Source organism: Laccaria bicolor, genomic scaffold (assembly GCF_000143565.1).
Source record: "Laccaria bicolor S238N-H82 LACBIscaffold_9 genomic scaffold, whole genome shotgun sequence".
NCBI lineage: Eukaryota > Fungi > Basidiomycota > Agaricomycetes > Agaricales > Hydnangiaceae > Laccaria > Laccaria bicolor.
In genome coordinates this window covers 898,324-910,311 of record NW_001889880.1, presented here as the reverse complement: position 1 = coordinate 910,311, position 11,988 = coordinate 898,324, and the positions used below count along the sequence as shown (strand labels likewise).

Sequence of the window (11,988 nt, the reverse complement as noted above, 5' to 3'; positions counted from 1 at the left end):
TCTCGTGCCCATCGACGAGGTCGGCCAAGCTGCGGCCAGGGTGAACCGAGTCTACCCTGTAAACACAGGGTTGACGCTCGCATCCCCGCAACCGCCGGATGGCAACCAGGTCCAGCGCCCATAAATCCAAACCCCAACCCAGACCTGAGGGTCGATGTAACAACGTCGACACCTGTCCTACGTCCGCGCCGCAAATACGCACCCACTGTCAGTAGTTACCCTGGTATGGCTGCCGTCTTTCAGCACGTCAACACGTTTGGAGTCGCCCTCTTGCCAGTGAGCGCCCTTTGCAAAGTCTCCCCGTGGAGAGTGAACACCAATCCACGCTCCGTCAAAAAGCGGGCATAGCGCCTCCACGACTCAGCCCCCTTGCCCACCCTGATAACAGCATTCTCTCCCCCACTCATCTTGCTTGATTTCAGAGTATTGATGCTGCCCACGACAATCAAACCCCGTTTCGCACGCGTCAGGCCAACGTTCAAGCGCCGTTTATCGGCGAGGAAGCCGATATATCCACCAGCGTTGTTCCGCACGGTAGAGAATATAATAACTTCCTTTTCGCGTCCTTCAAAGCCGTCTACCGTTTTGATTTCAATATGGGGAAGTTGCATAGCACGGTGATCACCAAGAACTTCTTTAAAACGGGCTTGGTATGTCGCATCCGTATTGAATAATCGAGTGAGCAAGGATATTTGCGCCACGTAGGGTGCAATTATACCGATATCACTCCCTCGGAGATGCTAAATCATAGAAACATCAATTTTTTTTGTTCCACTTCCAAGGGACAAAAAACCCACAGGATTGTTGAGCAAAAGATCTTCCACAACACTTGCTACAATGTACGCCTCATTCCGATTAACCCGGCTCCGGTCCTTCACGGACTCGTCACCGGCATGATCCAGAAAAACAATCGAGGGACTTGCGCCCGTTTCCACGTGAGGTCGGAGGTAATGGGAGTCGGGAGGCGAAAGTCGGGGGATGGCGTTACCAAACACATCGACGGTCCCGTCCAGCAGAGCTCGATTGTAAAACTCGTGCGATGGGAAGCGGGAGATCGCTGGATGCATGCGATACTGAACATCCAGCATCACAGAGGGGACAGCTGAGATGTATCTGCGTCAGCCATGCGAGACACTAATATATGTGACGCTTTACCTGCTTCCCCAGTTAACCTCTCAAATAAACTCATCCCCAGTCCAAGCGCCTGTGCTTCCCGACTAATAATGACAGGTGGCAGCTGTTTATGATCGCCGATGAGGGCAACATGTCGAGACTGGAATATAAAGTCAACGTCAACAAGAAATAAAGAATTTTCTTGTGGACGAACCCCTTTCATAATTGGAATCAGAGATGCTGGTTCAGTTGACATTGATGCCTCATCTAAGAAAACTACAGGGAAGTCCGTCACGTTCAGCGCCATACAAGCTGAAGTGATGCAAGTTGTGCAAATCTGTTCAAAAAAGGTGAGACTTAATTTTGAAGAACATATTGATACATACAGCGTCAGCAGCGTTGACCACATCTCGCAGCATCTCTTGCTGGATAGAGTAAACCTTCATTTTCGTGACCGCGAACTGCTTCTGCATTGATACCAGGGCCTTCTTCATGTTTTGTTCTTTTTCAACCAATCTCCCAGTAGAGGTGCTCGAAATTTTATCCTGAACGTCTCTCAGCCTGGCTTCCAGGTCATCCATTTTGACTTGAAGATCATCCTTTTCTTTGATTTGAGCCTTGAGTGTTTTTTGAAGACGATGCTCTTCGAGCTTGGTATCAAGCGAGTGCGGTCGAAGCGACTCCTTGATACTTCCGCCGAATCCAACACGCAAGGCTTTGACACCAGCATTCACAAGACCTTCCACAAGATTATCAACAGCGACGTTGGTATAGGTGCATACGAGTATTGGATGAGGGATCTCAAAATGAACCTGACGAAAGTATTTCAGCGCAAGGAGATACGACCCAGAGAACCAACATACTTTGAGTAGCTTAATAGTTTCAATGATGGTCTTCGTCTTTCCGGTTCCTGGAGGCTTTAGACATCAAGGACTCAGTACTAGCCATGCACCTTATTCAATCCGCGTACCCCTTGCACCAAACTGAGCCTGTGCTTGATCATCGTAGCCACCGCTCTTATTTGCGAACGATTCAGCCCATCTAACGGTGGATCTCCTTCAATAACAAAGGGATCGGCGTGAGCATATCGCTTTGCCCAGCTCTGTATTCGCATATCATCTCTAAAGACCCCCAGTTCCTCAAAATCCCATTTCCGAGAATGCGCAGCGTTCAGTGCAGTAGGGTCGAAGTCCGCATCATCCGGCGCCTGTTGGACTACCTGTCTATGTGTTCGTTCTTGATCGGGCTGAAATGCACGTAGGAGGATGTCCCTCAGATGAGTTCCGTGGAGGATGTGTTCTCGATTGTCGGTAATTGGCTCCTCTTCTAAGACCTTGGGATCATGATTCATATGCGCTACGGCTGTCTTCATACGTTCGAAAACGAGATTTGGGCGACCAAGGTCGAGGCGCCAATAGCCTTCGTCAAGGTCAAAAAGCTCCGGAAAACATATCCGTATCTGCGACGAAGTTCGGGAAAGCACAGATCCCCGCATGGGCTTCTCCTGCAGTGGGTCGATACGAGACACCAACACGCTTGTCCCGTTCCTAGAAATGAGTGTAAATTAGACACGCAACATTAGTGAGAACAAAGTAAGAACGCACTCGAGACGATTCTCTGGAAGATTTATCCCTGGACCAAGGAGAAACGACGCAACCGGCCGGCCAAATTGATTCGCCTGTAGCCAATAAGCGGACATGCCAGTCAGACAATATCCTTCTTCTGTGAGACGGTTTAAACTCCAAGTCGACAGTCTCTCTTTGAGTACCGCTTCATCTTCCGCTTCTTCTGCTTCAAGGAGTTCCAGGAAGCTGGATTCAGACGAAGTCAGCGTATGATACACGCCAATGAATGAAAGCTGACTTTTTGGAATATGACTGAATCGCGTCATAGTAGGGCTCACCGGGTTGAACTTCGGTCAAAGGGGGTTTTCGTCTAAAAACCTTGCGAGCTACAGAAGATTCTGGTTTCCTCCGAAGTCGCGACACAGCTCGCTGCCGCCAATCAAAGCGATTCTTGGGAGTCGAAACTTTATAATCCATCCCTTCCACATCTGCGCTACTTTGCAGGGGAATAGTTCTCCCAGTTCTCCGTGAGAAGTGCGAGGATTCCAGTGCCAGAGATGCCAACACGTCATTTTCCTCCTCGGCCGTAAATCGTACCCGTTCCTCGGCCTGAGCGCGACATGGGGATGACTGAAAACAAAAGTTGCGGACGGCAGAGAGAGAATGGCGCCGCGTTGATACATTCGGACGCGAAAAACTGGGCAGTTGCGCTGTTGGTCTCCGTCGACTAGGAATTATAATTTTGTCGGTGCAGACAGGCGCACTCTTGTGCAGCCGGATACACCGTTGAGATAGGGCCGCCAGGTTGGAAGATGTAAAGGAAGGTGGTCAAAGTTGGGCACAGTTGGGACACAATTTGATGCCGTTGCCGCAAAACTTTGGTGAACTTCGATAAAACTCAATAAAGGTACCGAACGCTATTTGCCTCTGCTTCGTGCCATCCCCCATTGCAAACACATCCAAGCAAGCGGGCAAGCCCCTCATGATTTCGAAAAAAAAGAGGCGCGGTAGACAAGAGCCATGCAATTTCTGGTTTATAATTCGGAGCTTGTAACTAGTGAAACAAGTCCATTGTGTTTGCATACCCATTAGAACCGAATGCTTCCGACTTGAAATGGAGGATCCATTTTTTTTACAACTTCCCCTGACAAGCAAGGCCCTGAAGCTTGAAGGCCACATTCTGGCGAACGCTCGCATCAAGGGCTATGCTTCAGCCTTCCATTGCAAGAAGTCGAAGTTTGGAGTTCCGGGCACAAGTTGGATTACTTACACAGCTGTGAGTCTCTCCTATGGCCGGGTGAATACTGGAAGCAAGATTGTATAGTTCGGGCATACTAAAATAATTCAGAGAGGACAGAATAATTGATATGGAGAAACACGAACAACAACCTTCACTCCACACGGTGAGCGGAACAACAAGGCGAAGAGGGCCCTGAATGATACTGAAATCATCGATGGGCAGGTAAGCTCCTGGAACTAATTTTCGCGCCATTGGTGGGCGCAACTAGTGCATCTACAGGTAAGGCCATCAGTATTCCACCTTGATCGTTCAACAAATGACCTGCCTGTAGACTAACAAAAATACCAGCAACGTTATTCCCGTTTGAAAAAAGGAGGGTAGAAAAACATACAAGTAGTCATAGGTTCATCCGCAGATCTGATTTGTAGCTGGTAGAAGTATGCTTGGTCGTGATTGCACTTATCACAGGATGCTGCGGAGAAGACTCGTAGGTGTTTTACGCTCGAAGCAAAGATAAATCCTACCCTGCGTCTGATCTGCATGCGCCCACATTTCATCGCCTCCCAGAACGTCATCGACTTGCTTTCGTACTAGCCGCGTCCTTGAGGTCATCTAGCACAAGGCAAGAAAGTCAACACCTTTCTGAACTTCGAATAACCTCGTAAAACGCACCTGCTTTGAGATTGGAAACTCATAAGCGCAAGTGTTACACGCCCATTTGTTGTAGCCCGTTTCCGATGAAATAACGAGAAGATTTGCGCAAGTTGGACAAAAGAGCATCGTGTGTGCACAGCCACAATCGGCACTTATTCTAATCTTGTGATCATGCTCAACAGCTCACAAGCACTCCTAATGAGACGCGCACAGCATGAGTTTCTTCAAGCACCTCAAGGACAAGTTCAGTGAACATCACCACAGTTCCTTGTCAACCTCGAGCCACTCAGCCCCTCCTCAATGGACTCCTGCTCCGGAGATATCCGTAAGTGTCCACTGCGCCAAGTTCTCCTTATTTACTCAAATCATCGTAGCACAAGTATGGTAGATGGAACGAGGCCTCAGGAGAGGAGTACAACGCCGCAGAGCAATTTTGCCAGGAATACCCACCTCAGCTTCCCCAACTTCTTCCCTCCAACGCAGTTGAAAGAATCGATGAAATTGGGTGCAAAGCATGGGGAATAGAATATCCCATTTCGCCCCGTTTCGTTGGAAACATAAAGAACGATTCTAAGGGCGGCCCAGGTGTCATCACCGTACAGACGGGCTCGGACTGCAAGGATGTGACCCTGCTAAGCGATCTACCCATCATGGCGGGTCTTTACGACATCCACGGCAAAACGGGCGTGTACTTTGAAATCCTCATTCGTAAGATGGAAGGAATCATAGCCATCGGCAAGTTCCACATATTGCCATGATCATCGCCAAACCTCCTCACCTTCATTTTTTCTCAGGAACGTCATGTCGCCCTTATCCTGCCTGGCGACTTCCAGGCTGGAATAGACTCAGCGCAGGTTTCCATCTCGATGATTTCCGCAAGTTCTTTGAGGATGGCGATGGTGGGCGGGACTACACAGACGCCATTGGGCGGATCAATGATGGCGATACCATTGGATGTGGATATGAATTCGGCACTGGAGTGCTTTTCTACACTTACAACGGCATGCGTCTCCCGAACGCTTTCACTGGAATATATATGCCGCGACAACAGTATGATGTCTTCGCCGCGATAGGTGTCGAAGGCGTTTGTGACTTTCAGGTTAACTTCGGAGGTGATCACTTCAGATGGAAGGAAGGCAATGAGTGGGCTTGGAGGGTTGAAGGTCACGTTGGGAAATTGAACGGGAGTTCCAGTGCCTTTGACGAGGATCTCCCGTCATACGAAACTCAAGTTCGATATCAATGAGTATTGACTCTGTTTTCCTATCACGTACCCATTTTTTTTAAAACATGTGAATCCGTCAGTGCACACTGTGCCTTTATCCAATCAAGAATGAGGATAAACCATTTGTGGCAGGTCTCGTTGGGACTCCAACTGATCGTGAAGGGCGTGTATGCAAATAGTGTTCGAATCAAAAAATGCCCACAAAATTTTCTTCTTCTCCGAGAATGATGAAAGCCAGCTGCTGAAAGTACGCTCACCTCACTGATACAGTAGTTAACGAGACGGGCACGAAAGTTCTGGTTTTCACTTAGGAAGTGAAAGTTGATTTGATCTAACTGACCAGGTCATGATACCTGCCACTACAGAGTGACAACGATCTACGGGACTAAAGCAGGTTGAAAGATATAATTCCAGATGTCAATAGGGAAGGAAGAAAAGGAGGGAGAGATAATTACTACATGTGTATTAATTCTTGCCATTGTTCAGTTGTGTTTCTTCTCTTCCTACTCTACGCTTTTCGGGAGGACGGGACTGGTGGTTCCACTTTCACGGCGGCTGGCATAACGACTGCTGTCATCGTAGTCGCTTCCTTCCGCACGGAGCTCAGCATGTCCCATTTTGGTAAGTTTCTCGTCGAAATCGCGTTTGCGGTATCCAGAAACGATGCGTTCCAGCAGATCCGAGGTGGATATGCCGGGGGTTCGGCGGGTGGGAATGAAATTTCCTGTATGGATCGGGTTAGAAAAAAAACTATGTATGGATGGGACGGAGATAAAACGCATACCTTGGCTTTTCACGTGCTGGTAGACATCATCATGACCAGCACTGGCGTACGCCTCTTCGTCATGCGCTACGTAGTCGATCTCGTACTTTTGGAGAAACGCCTCGTCTATTACCCAAGGTGCTTCGCTGACGACCTCGTCTACCCAACGGCAGTGTCGCGCAGCTTCTAGTCTGTCGTTTCATCAGAATGAAGCTTCGTAGAATTTAGCGAACAACTGCTGACCGCTCAGCGTGCGTCATGACAGTGCGAAATTTGTGGGTTTGCACCAGTTCGTCAGAGTTAACTCCAACTAGGAGGTACACAGACGGGAATGATAGTTTGGCTTGGCGCAACTGGAGAGCATGACTGGTAGCACCTTTAATATTTTACTTCGACTGTTGAGAGAGCGAAAACGTACCCGAAGTGAAAGAGATCATATACGCCTATCATGTGATCTTAATGAGCATAGTGACGTAGGGAGAAATAGATATAGTAACCGACCATCAGCGTAGATACGAATGGGTCGGTCTGTGGGGGGAGGATTTATTTTGTACTTTCGGGACTCTTCGCCGTTTATAGCCTTTTGAACAAAGGCTTGAATGTCTTCTGGAGTGAGTGCTGCGGGATTGAAAGCAGCTTGGGAGACCGGAGCAACAGCGGGTTCTTCTTGACCATGGAGCGGAACGTTCACTGGGTGAGATATGAAGACGGGGTGACTTGAGCTTCGGACGGGGGAGGTTTGTAAATTGGATTCGCCATTGGGTGTGGAGCTGGCGGAGGAGGCAATGGTGAATGCTTGGGTGATTGAGTTGCTCAAAGTAGACGTGGACGTATGGTGGTGATGGTGATGTGCTTTGTGAGACGAGTGAGTGTCTGCATTAGCTGTGGTGCTTGATTCTACGTCTCCGTCATAGGTGGGAGAATCTACACCGTCAGAATCGGAGAGGAGGTTGGATGCAAGTTGATGTTGTTTCGTGCGCGATACAGAGGAGGGCTTGAGATATGAGGCGCGAGTACGAGAAACGGCAATCGGGACAGAGACGGCGGAAGAACCGTCATCTGTGAGCGGGTCGTTATCTTCTTCAGAGCTGAGGGCAATCAGGGAATGGTAATATACGGATTGGAAAGAACTCACGCATCATATGCAGGCGAATCTATCATTCTCGGATACTTTCCAAACGATCGTTTACTGTGCAAAGTCCGGACTCGGGGTGGCTCGACAGACATGGAAGCAAGCTGATATACTTGGAAAATATATTTGAAGATATGTGTTACAGTCACACCGATGACGGTTGTTCCTCATTGGGACCGCTCCGACGCTCCGAAATCTGAACCCGTCATGAACCAACCACACACACGTTATCTGCTCACCGCTGTACTCGCTGCCTTCGCGTTACTCTTATACCATGCCCCCAACGCGTACATTCTATGCTCGCCTTCAAACAATATCTACACTGTAGACCCAGCAGCACCACGGGTAGCCTGCATATCTGTGCGCGGTGACCGCGTTTACGACATTGGACCTCTCCGTAATCTCCATCCATGATGCGTCCCACTCTCCCCACTGATTCCTCTAGACGAACTCCAGGCTCATATTCAAACATACTTCCTCCCCCTCCAAATATATAAATGGCTTAACCTCATGCGCGTCGTGCACATCCCTCCAGACGCCGTCGTTGTACCTGGACTTACCGGTCCGTTTCTCGGATACGTACCGTGTCATATGGTTGAATACGACAATAGATGCCCATGCGCATATCATCGAGAACGGGTATATGACGCAGCTCCCATTGACGGCGACCAGTTCGATTCAAGGTCAGCAATCTTCGTCACTCAACGACATACTAAACGTCCAATCAAAGATGTCGTTGACCGCGTCAAGCAATATATTCAGACCCACCCAGATGTTTACCATAATACTTCTAGGTGGATTGAGGGCATGGGCTGGGATCAGACAAAGTGGCCAGAACGCCTCTTCCCCACTGCCGCAAGTCTATTTTTTATACTGCTTGATATATTTCTCATTCTTGTCTACAGTCAGATCTCGACCAAGATCCTCTACTCAAAGGAAGATTAATCTCATTAAGTCGTATCGACGGGCATGCTCGTTGGGTATCACCTGCCGTCCTCGAACTTATGAACGACCTGCCTAAAGAGGTTGAAGGTGGTCAAATTGTGAGGGGTGAACAGGGAAAGCCTACCGGTATGTACACTTTTCTCGTTTCCCTCTTCACTGAACGCTGATTGGGACAACAAAAAGGGATATTCGTCGACAACGCAATGAACCTGATACCCATACCACATTGGACTGAAAGGCAAATATCTGACTTTTTCGATTCCACTATCAAAGAGGCACTCTCCCGTGGGTTGACGTCTATCCACGATGCAGATAGTAAACTTGATCACCTCGCGTTTTTCAAAAAGTCAGTCCAACACCCTTCCCCACATACGCTGTTTTCTTACTTATCTAGGATGGCGGAACGGGGGAAGTTACCTGTTAGCTACTCGCCTTCGCCCTTTGCTTTTGCTCTGATTGTAATACCAGAACCGCATCTACGCCATGGGAAATGTGCCTTCAGACGAATACTGGGGCGACCAGATTCCACGCCTGATCAACTACGGGAAGCACCGCAGGCTGAATGTACGTGGTGTAAAGCTTTATGCCGACGGTGAGCCCCATATCTCCCCGGATCTTTGAGGTCACCGATTTGTATTGTTCAGGTGCCTTGGGATCGTGGGGCGCTGCGTTGCTAGAACCATACTCAGACAACCCCAGCACAAGTGGTCTTATGCTAAGTTCTCCTGAAACATTGGGGAAACTCGTGCAGCAGTTTTGGAGGGATGGTTGGCAGACGGTAAAGTGTACCATTCTAGTTTCCTTCTGTCTGACCAGAATTTGTGTAGAATATTCACTGTATCGGTGACCGGGCGAACAACGTTATCCTAGACGTGTTCGAAAACGTTCTTAACAATCTTGGGGGGAATGTCACCGAATGGCGCCCTCGGATTGAACATGCACAAATTTTTAGCCAGGCCGATTTGAAGAGGATGGTGAGGCTTGGCGGTAGGTAGTCGCTACTCTTCCCTTGGCGAGTGACTAACTGTGACTTGCAGTCATAGCAAGTGTTCAACCAACACATGCGTATGTCTTTCTTTTTTACTTTCCTCGAGGATCGCTAAGGGAATAGTTGAAATACAGCACATCCGATATGGGGTACGCTGAAACCCGGCTTGTACGTTTTCATTTATTTTGCCATTTTAAGAGTCCATCTATAATTTACTTTAAGGGTCCAGAAAGAATCAGAGGCGCCTATGCCTACAAGACGCTGTTGAAGTACGCTTCGAGTTTTTCTTGTCTCCTGCTGTTTAGATGATCGAGCAACATCCACCCAGAGCATCACCGGCAAATGTCCTGCCGCTTGGCTCGGACTTTCCTGTAGAGGGTGTTAATCCCCTCCTTGGTTTTTACGCCGCAGTCTCCAGGCTCGCTGTAGACGGATCTTCACCACATGGCGACGGTGGATGGTAGGGAACCACATTCCCTATTTTCCTAACCAACCTATCGTTGAACGTACACGTTTATGTAGGTTCCCAGATGAACGTCTCACACGTGCAGAGGCCCTGAAAGGTATGACACTGGATGCAGCCTATGCATCGTTCGCGGAGAAGGAACTTGGTTCACTGTCCCCGGGAAAGAAGGCAGATTTTGTGGTGTTTGATCGGGACATTATGACTATTCCTGTAAATGAGATCTTGGAGGCCAAGGTGAAGGCAACCGTAGTTGATGGAGGGGTTGTTTATGGAACTTTGTAAGTTCTGTCCTGACCGTCGAGGGGATGTAATCCATTACCAGGCTCATTCTCGTTGAGTTGGTCTCCATTGACAAATTCCTCTAGTGCTTCATAAAGCAAAAAATTAGTCAGAGCTCTGCATCAGGAAGTACTCCACTGACACTTTCCATGTTGCCCTTCTGCCAGTCACTAAGTACCCCCCTGATGCTGCACTAGTCAATGCTAATGCACTGGCCATCCCATTGCTGGGTCTGTGTGGGTATTTACTATTGTGGTCGCAGGATCAACTATGGACATTGCAGTTAGGGGTGTATTACAGCTAACTGCATAATCGTAGACCACATCTGAAATTTCACTTTGCGCCTTTGTCTGTGCGTAAACCAAGCGTGAACATCCGTTTTAAGCTGTGGCTATGTAAACCATGATGCCCACTGGCATTCGCGCGCGCTGCCCATTGCTCCACGTTCTAGCACCGTTTCGGTAGTTGCTCCAAACGCTCCAATCCCGCCCCGCACGTCATAATAAGGCAGTCTACTGGTGTTTGTAGCTGCTATTATGTAATAGCAGGTGGCTATGCATATGCTTATGTGATAGCAGGTGGCTATGCTTTTGCTTACGTGATAGCCATAACAAGCTTTAGACCCGTGTCTACGCCACGGCGCTCGCTGCGCTCAACTGTTGCTTCGACACTGGTCACAGCTTGCTGGGGGCAAGCCCCCTGGACCCCCTGGTATGCATGTTGAATCCTAGTTTCCAACGCCGCTCATGCAGCTCAGAAGAGGGTGTGAACTGCTTAGTAAGATAAAGCTGAATTTGTCAGCCATCAATCCTTTGTGTTTTCATGTATAGACAAGCTTTAGACCCGTGTCTACGCCACGGCGCTCGCTGCGCTCAACTGTTGCTTCGACACTGGTCACAGCTTGCTGGGGGCAAGCCCCCTGGACCCCCTGGTACGCATGTTGAATCCTAGTTTCCAACGCCGCTCATGCAGCTCAGAAGAGGGTGTGAACTGCTTAGTAACATCAAGCTGAATTTGTCAGCCATCAATCCTTTGTGTTTTCATGTATAGAAGATCTCCAGCCTGCTTCTGTAATACTTGCCCTCTCTGCAGTCTTCCACTACATTTTTACATCATATAAAATCGAGATTATACTGAGATTATTACATGAGTATGAGCTACCAAACTTTTATGCATTTTACAATTCAAAAAATTGTTAAATCAGCAACATCAGTTGAAATTGACATTTTTGAATTCTGAACTTGCTACTGTGCCATTTTTTTCAATTCAGCAGTCACAGGTCATAGGCCATTTCCAACTACAAAAATGGCATGTGGAGTTATAGCAATTTCTGGTCAACTGCCAAAACAACTGAAAAAATTGTAAAGAAATCCCATAGAAATAACCCTGAGAAATCCAACAGACATTTCTCATGTTTTGGACAAAAATAACTCCTGAGTACAAGAAATTTGAAGTCTTGAAATAAAAGAGTAATATCTCATTGCTTTGACAAACAGAATTTTAAATTGTGGTGCTTGTTAATCTTCTGAAATTTCAACTGAAGCTTTGGATAGATTATGTCTTTCTGTGTAAGATATTTTCAAGCACTTGCATAAGTCTTACACTTGACTGTATCACC

The 11,988-nt window shown here is 48.0% G+C and overlaps 5 protein-coding genes across 5 annotated transcripts; 2 read left to right on the top strand and 3 right to left on the bottom strand.

Moving 5' to 3' along the window:
- Nucleotides 1-239: 239 nt before the first annotated feature.
- Nucleotides 240-3,155, bottom strand: LACBIDRAFT_318957 (uncharacterized protein; the record flags this gene model as incomplete). Its single annotated transcript, XM_001879717.1, has 9 exons — nucleotides 240-740; nucleotides 798-1,102; nucleotides 1,156-1,273; nucleotides 1,328-1,450; nucleotides 1,500-1,925; nucleotides 1,977-2,030; nucleotides 2,084-2,660; nucleotides 2,718-2,924; nucleotides 2,977-3,155. 9 exons carry the CDS (start codon nucleotides 3,153-3,155, stop codon nucleotides 240-242), a joined length of 2,490 nt encoding a protein of 829 aa, XP_001879752.1.
- An 826-nt stretch (nucleotides 3,156-3,981) lies between these two features.
- Nucleotides 3,982-4,705, bottom strand: LACBIDRAFT_318956 (uncharacterized protein). The gene is made up of 5 exons (XM_001879716.1): nucleotides 4,591-4,705; nucleotides 4,443-4,530; nucleotides 4,310-4,390; nucleotides 4,244-4,250; nucleotides 3,982-4,191 (listed from the first exon to the last, which is right to left on the bottom strand). Exons 1-5 carry the CDS (start codon nucleotides 4,696-4,698, stop codon nucleotides 4,155-4,157), a joined length of 321 nt encoding a protein of 106 aa, XP_001879751.1. The 5' UTR covers nucleotides 4,699-4,705; the 3' UTR covers nucleotides 3,982-4,154.
- An 81-nt stretch (nucleotides 4,706-4,786) lies between these two features.
- Nucleotides 4,787-5,818, top strand: LACBIDRAFT_318955 (uncharacterized protein; the record flags this gene model as incomplete). The annotated part of the gene is made up of 3 exons (XM_001879974.1): nucleotides 4,787-4,897; nucleotides 4,947-5,307; nucleotides 5,367-5,818. 3 exons carry the CDS (start codon nucleotides 4,787-4,789, stop codon nucleotides 5,816-5,818), a joined length of 924 nt encoding a protein of 307 aa, XP_001880009.1.
- A 482-nt stretch (nucleotides 5,819-6,300) lies between these two features.
- LACBIDRAFT_318954 (cholinephosphate cytidylyltransferase) lies at nucleotides 6,301-7,787 on the bottom strand (the record flags this gene model as incomplete). Its single annotated transcript, XM_001879715.1, has 6 exons — nucleotides 6,301-6,521; nucleotides 6,582-6,751; nucleotides 6,804-6,926; nucleotides 6,979-7,003; nucleotides 7,062-7,648; nucleotides 7,696-7,787. 6 exons carry the CDS (start codon nucleotides 7,785-7,787, stop codon nucleotides 6,301-6,303), a joined length of 1,218 nt encoding a protein of 405 aa, XP_001879750.1.
- Nucleotides 7,788-7,845: 58 nt separating this feature from the next.
- Nucleotides 7,846-10,373, top strand: LACBIDRAFT_318953 (uncharacterized protein; the record flags this gene model as incomplete). The annotated part of the gene is made up of 13 exons (XM_001879973.1): nucleotides 7,846-8,089; nucleotides 8,138-8,547; nucleotides 8,598-8,763; nucleotides 8,821-8,983; nucleotides 9,032-9,056; nucleotides 9,106-9,229; nucleotides 9,282-9,415; nucleotides 9,465-9,624; nucleotides 9,681-9,702; nucleotides 9,760-9,793; nucleotides 9,848-9,894; nucleotides 9,954-10,085; nucleotides 10,148-10,373. The coding sequence occupies 13 exons, from the start codon at nucleotides 7,846-7,848 to the stop codon at nucleotides 10,371-10,373; spliced, it is 1,887 nt and encodes a 628-aa protein (XP_001880008.1).
- Between the last annotated feature and the right edge of the window lie 1,615 nt (nucleotides 10,374-11,988).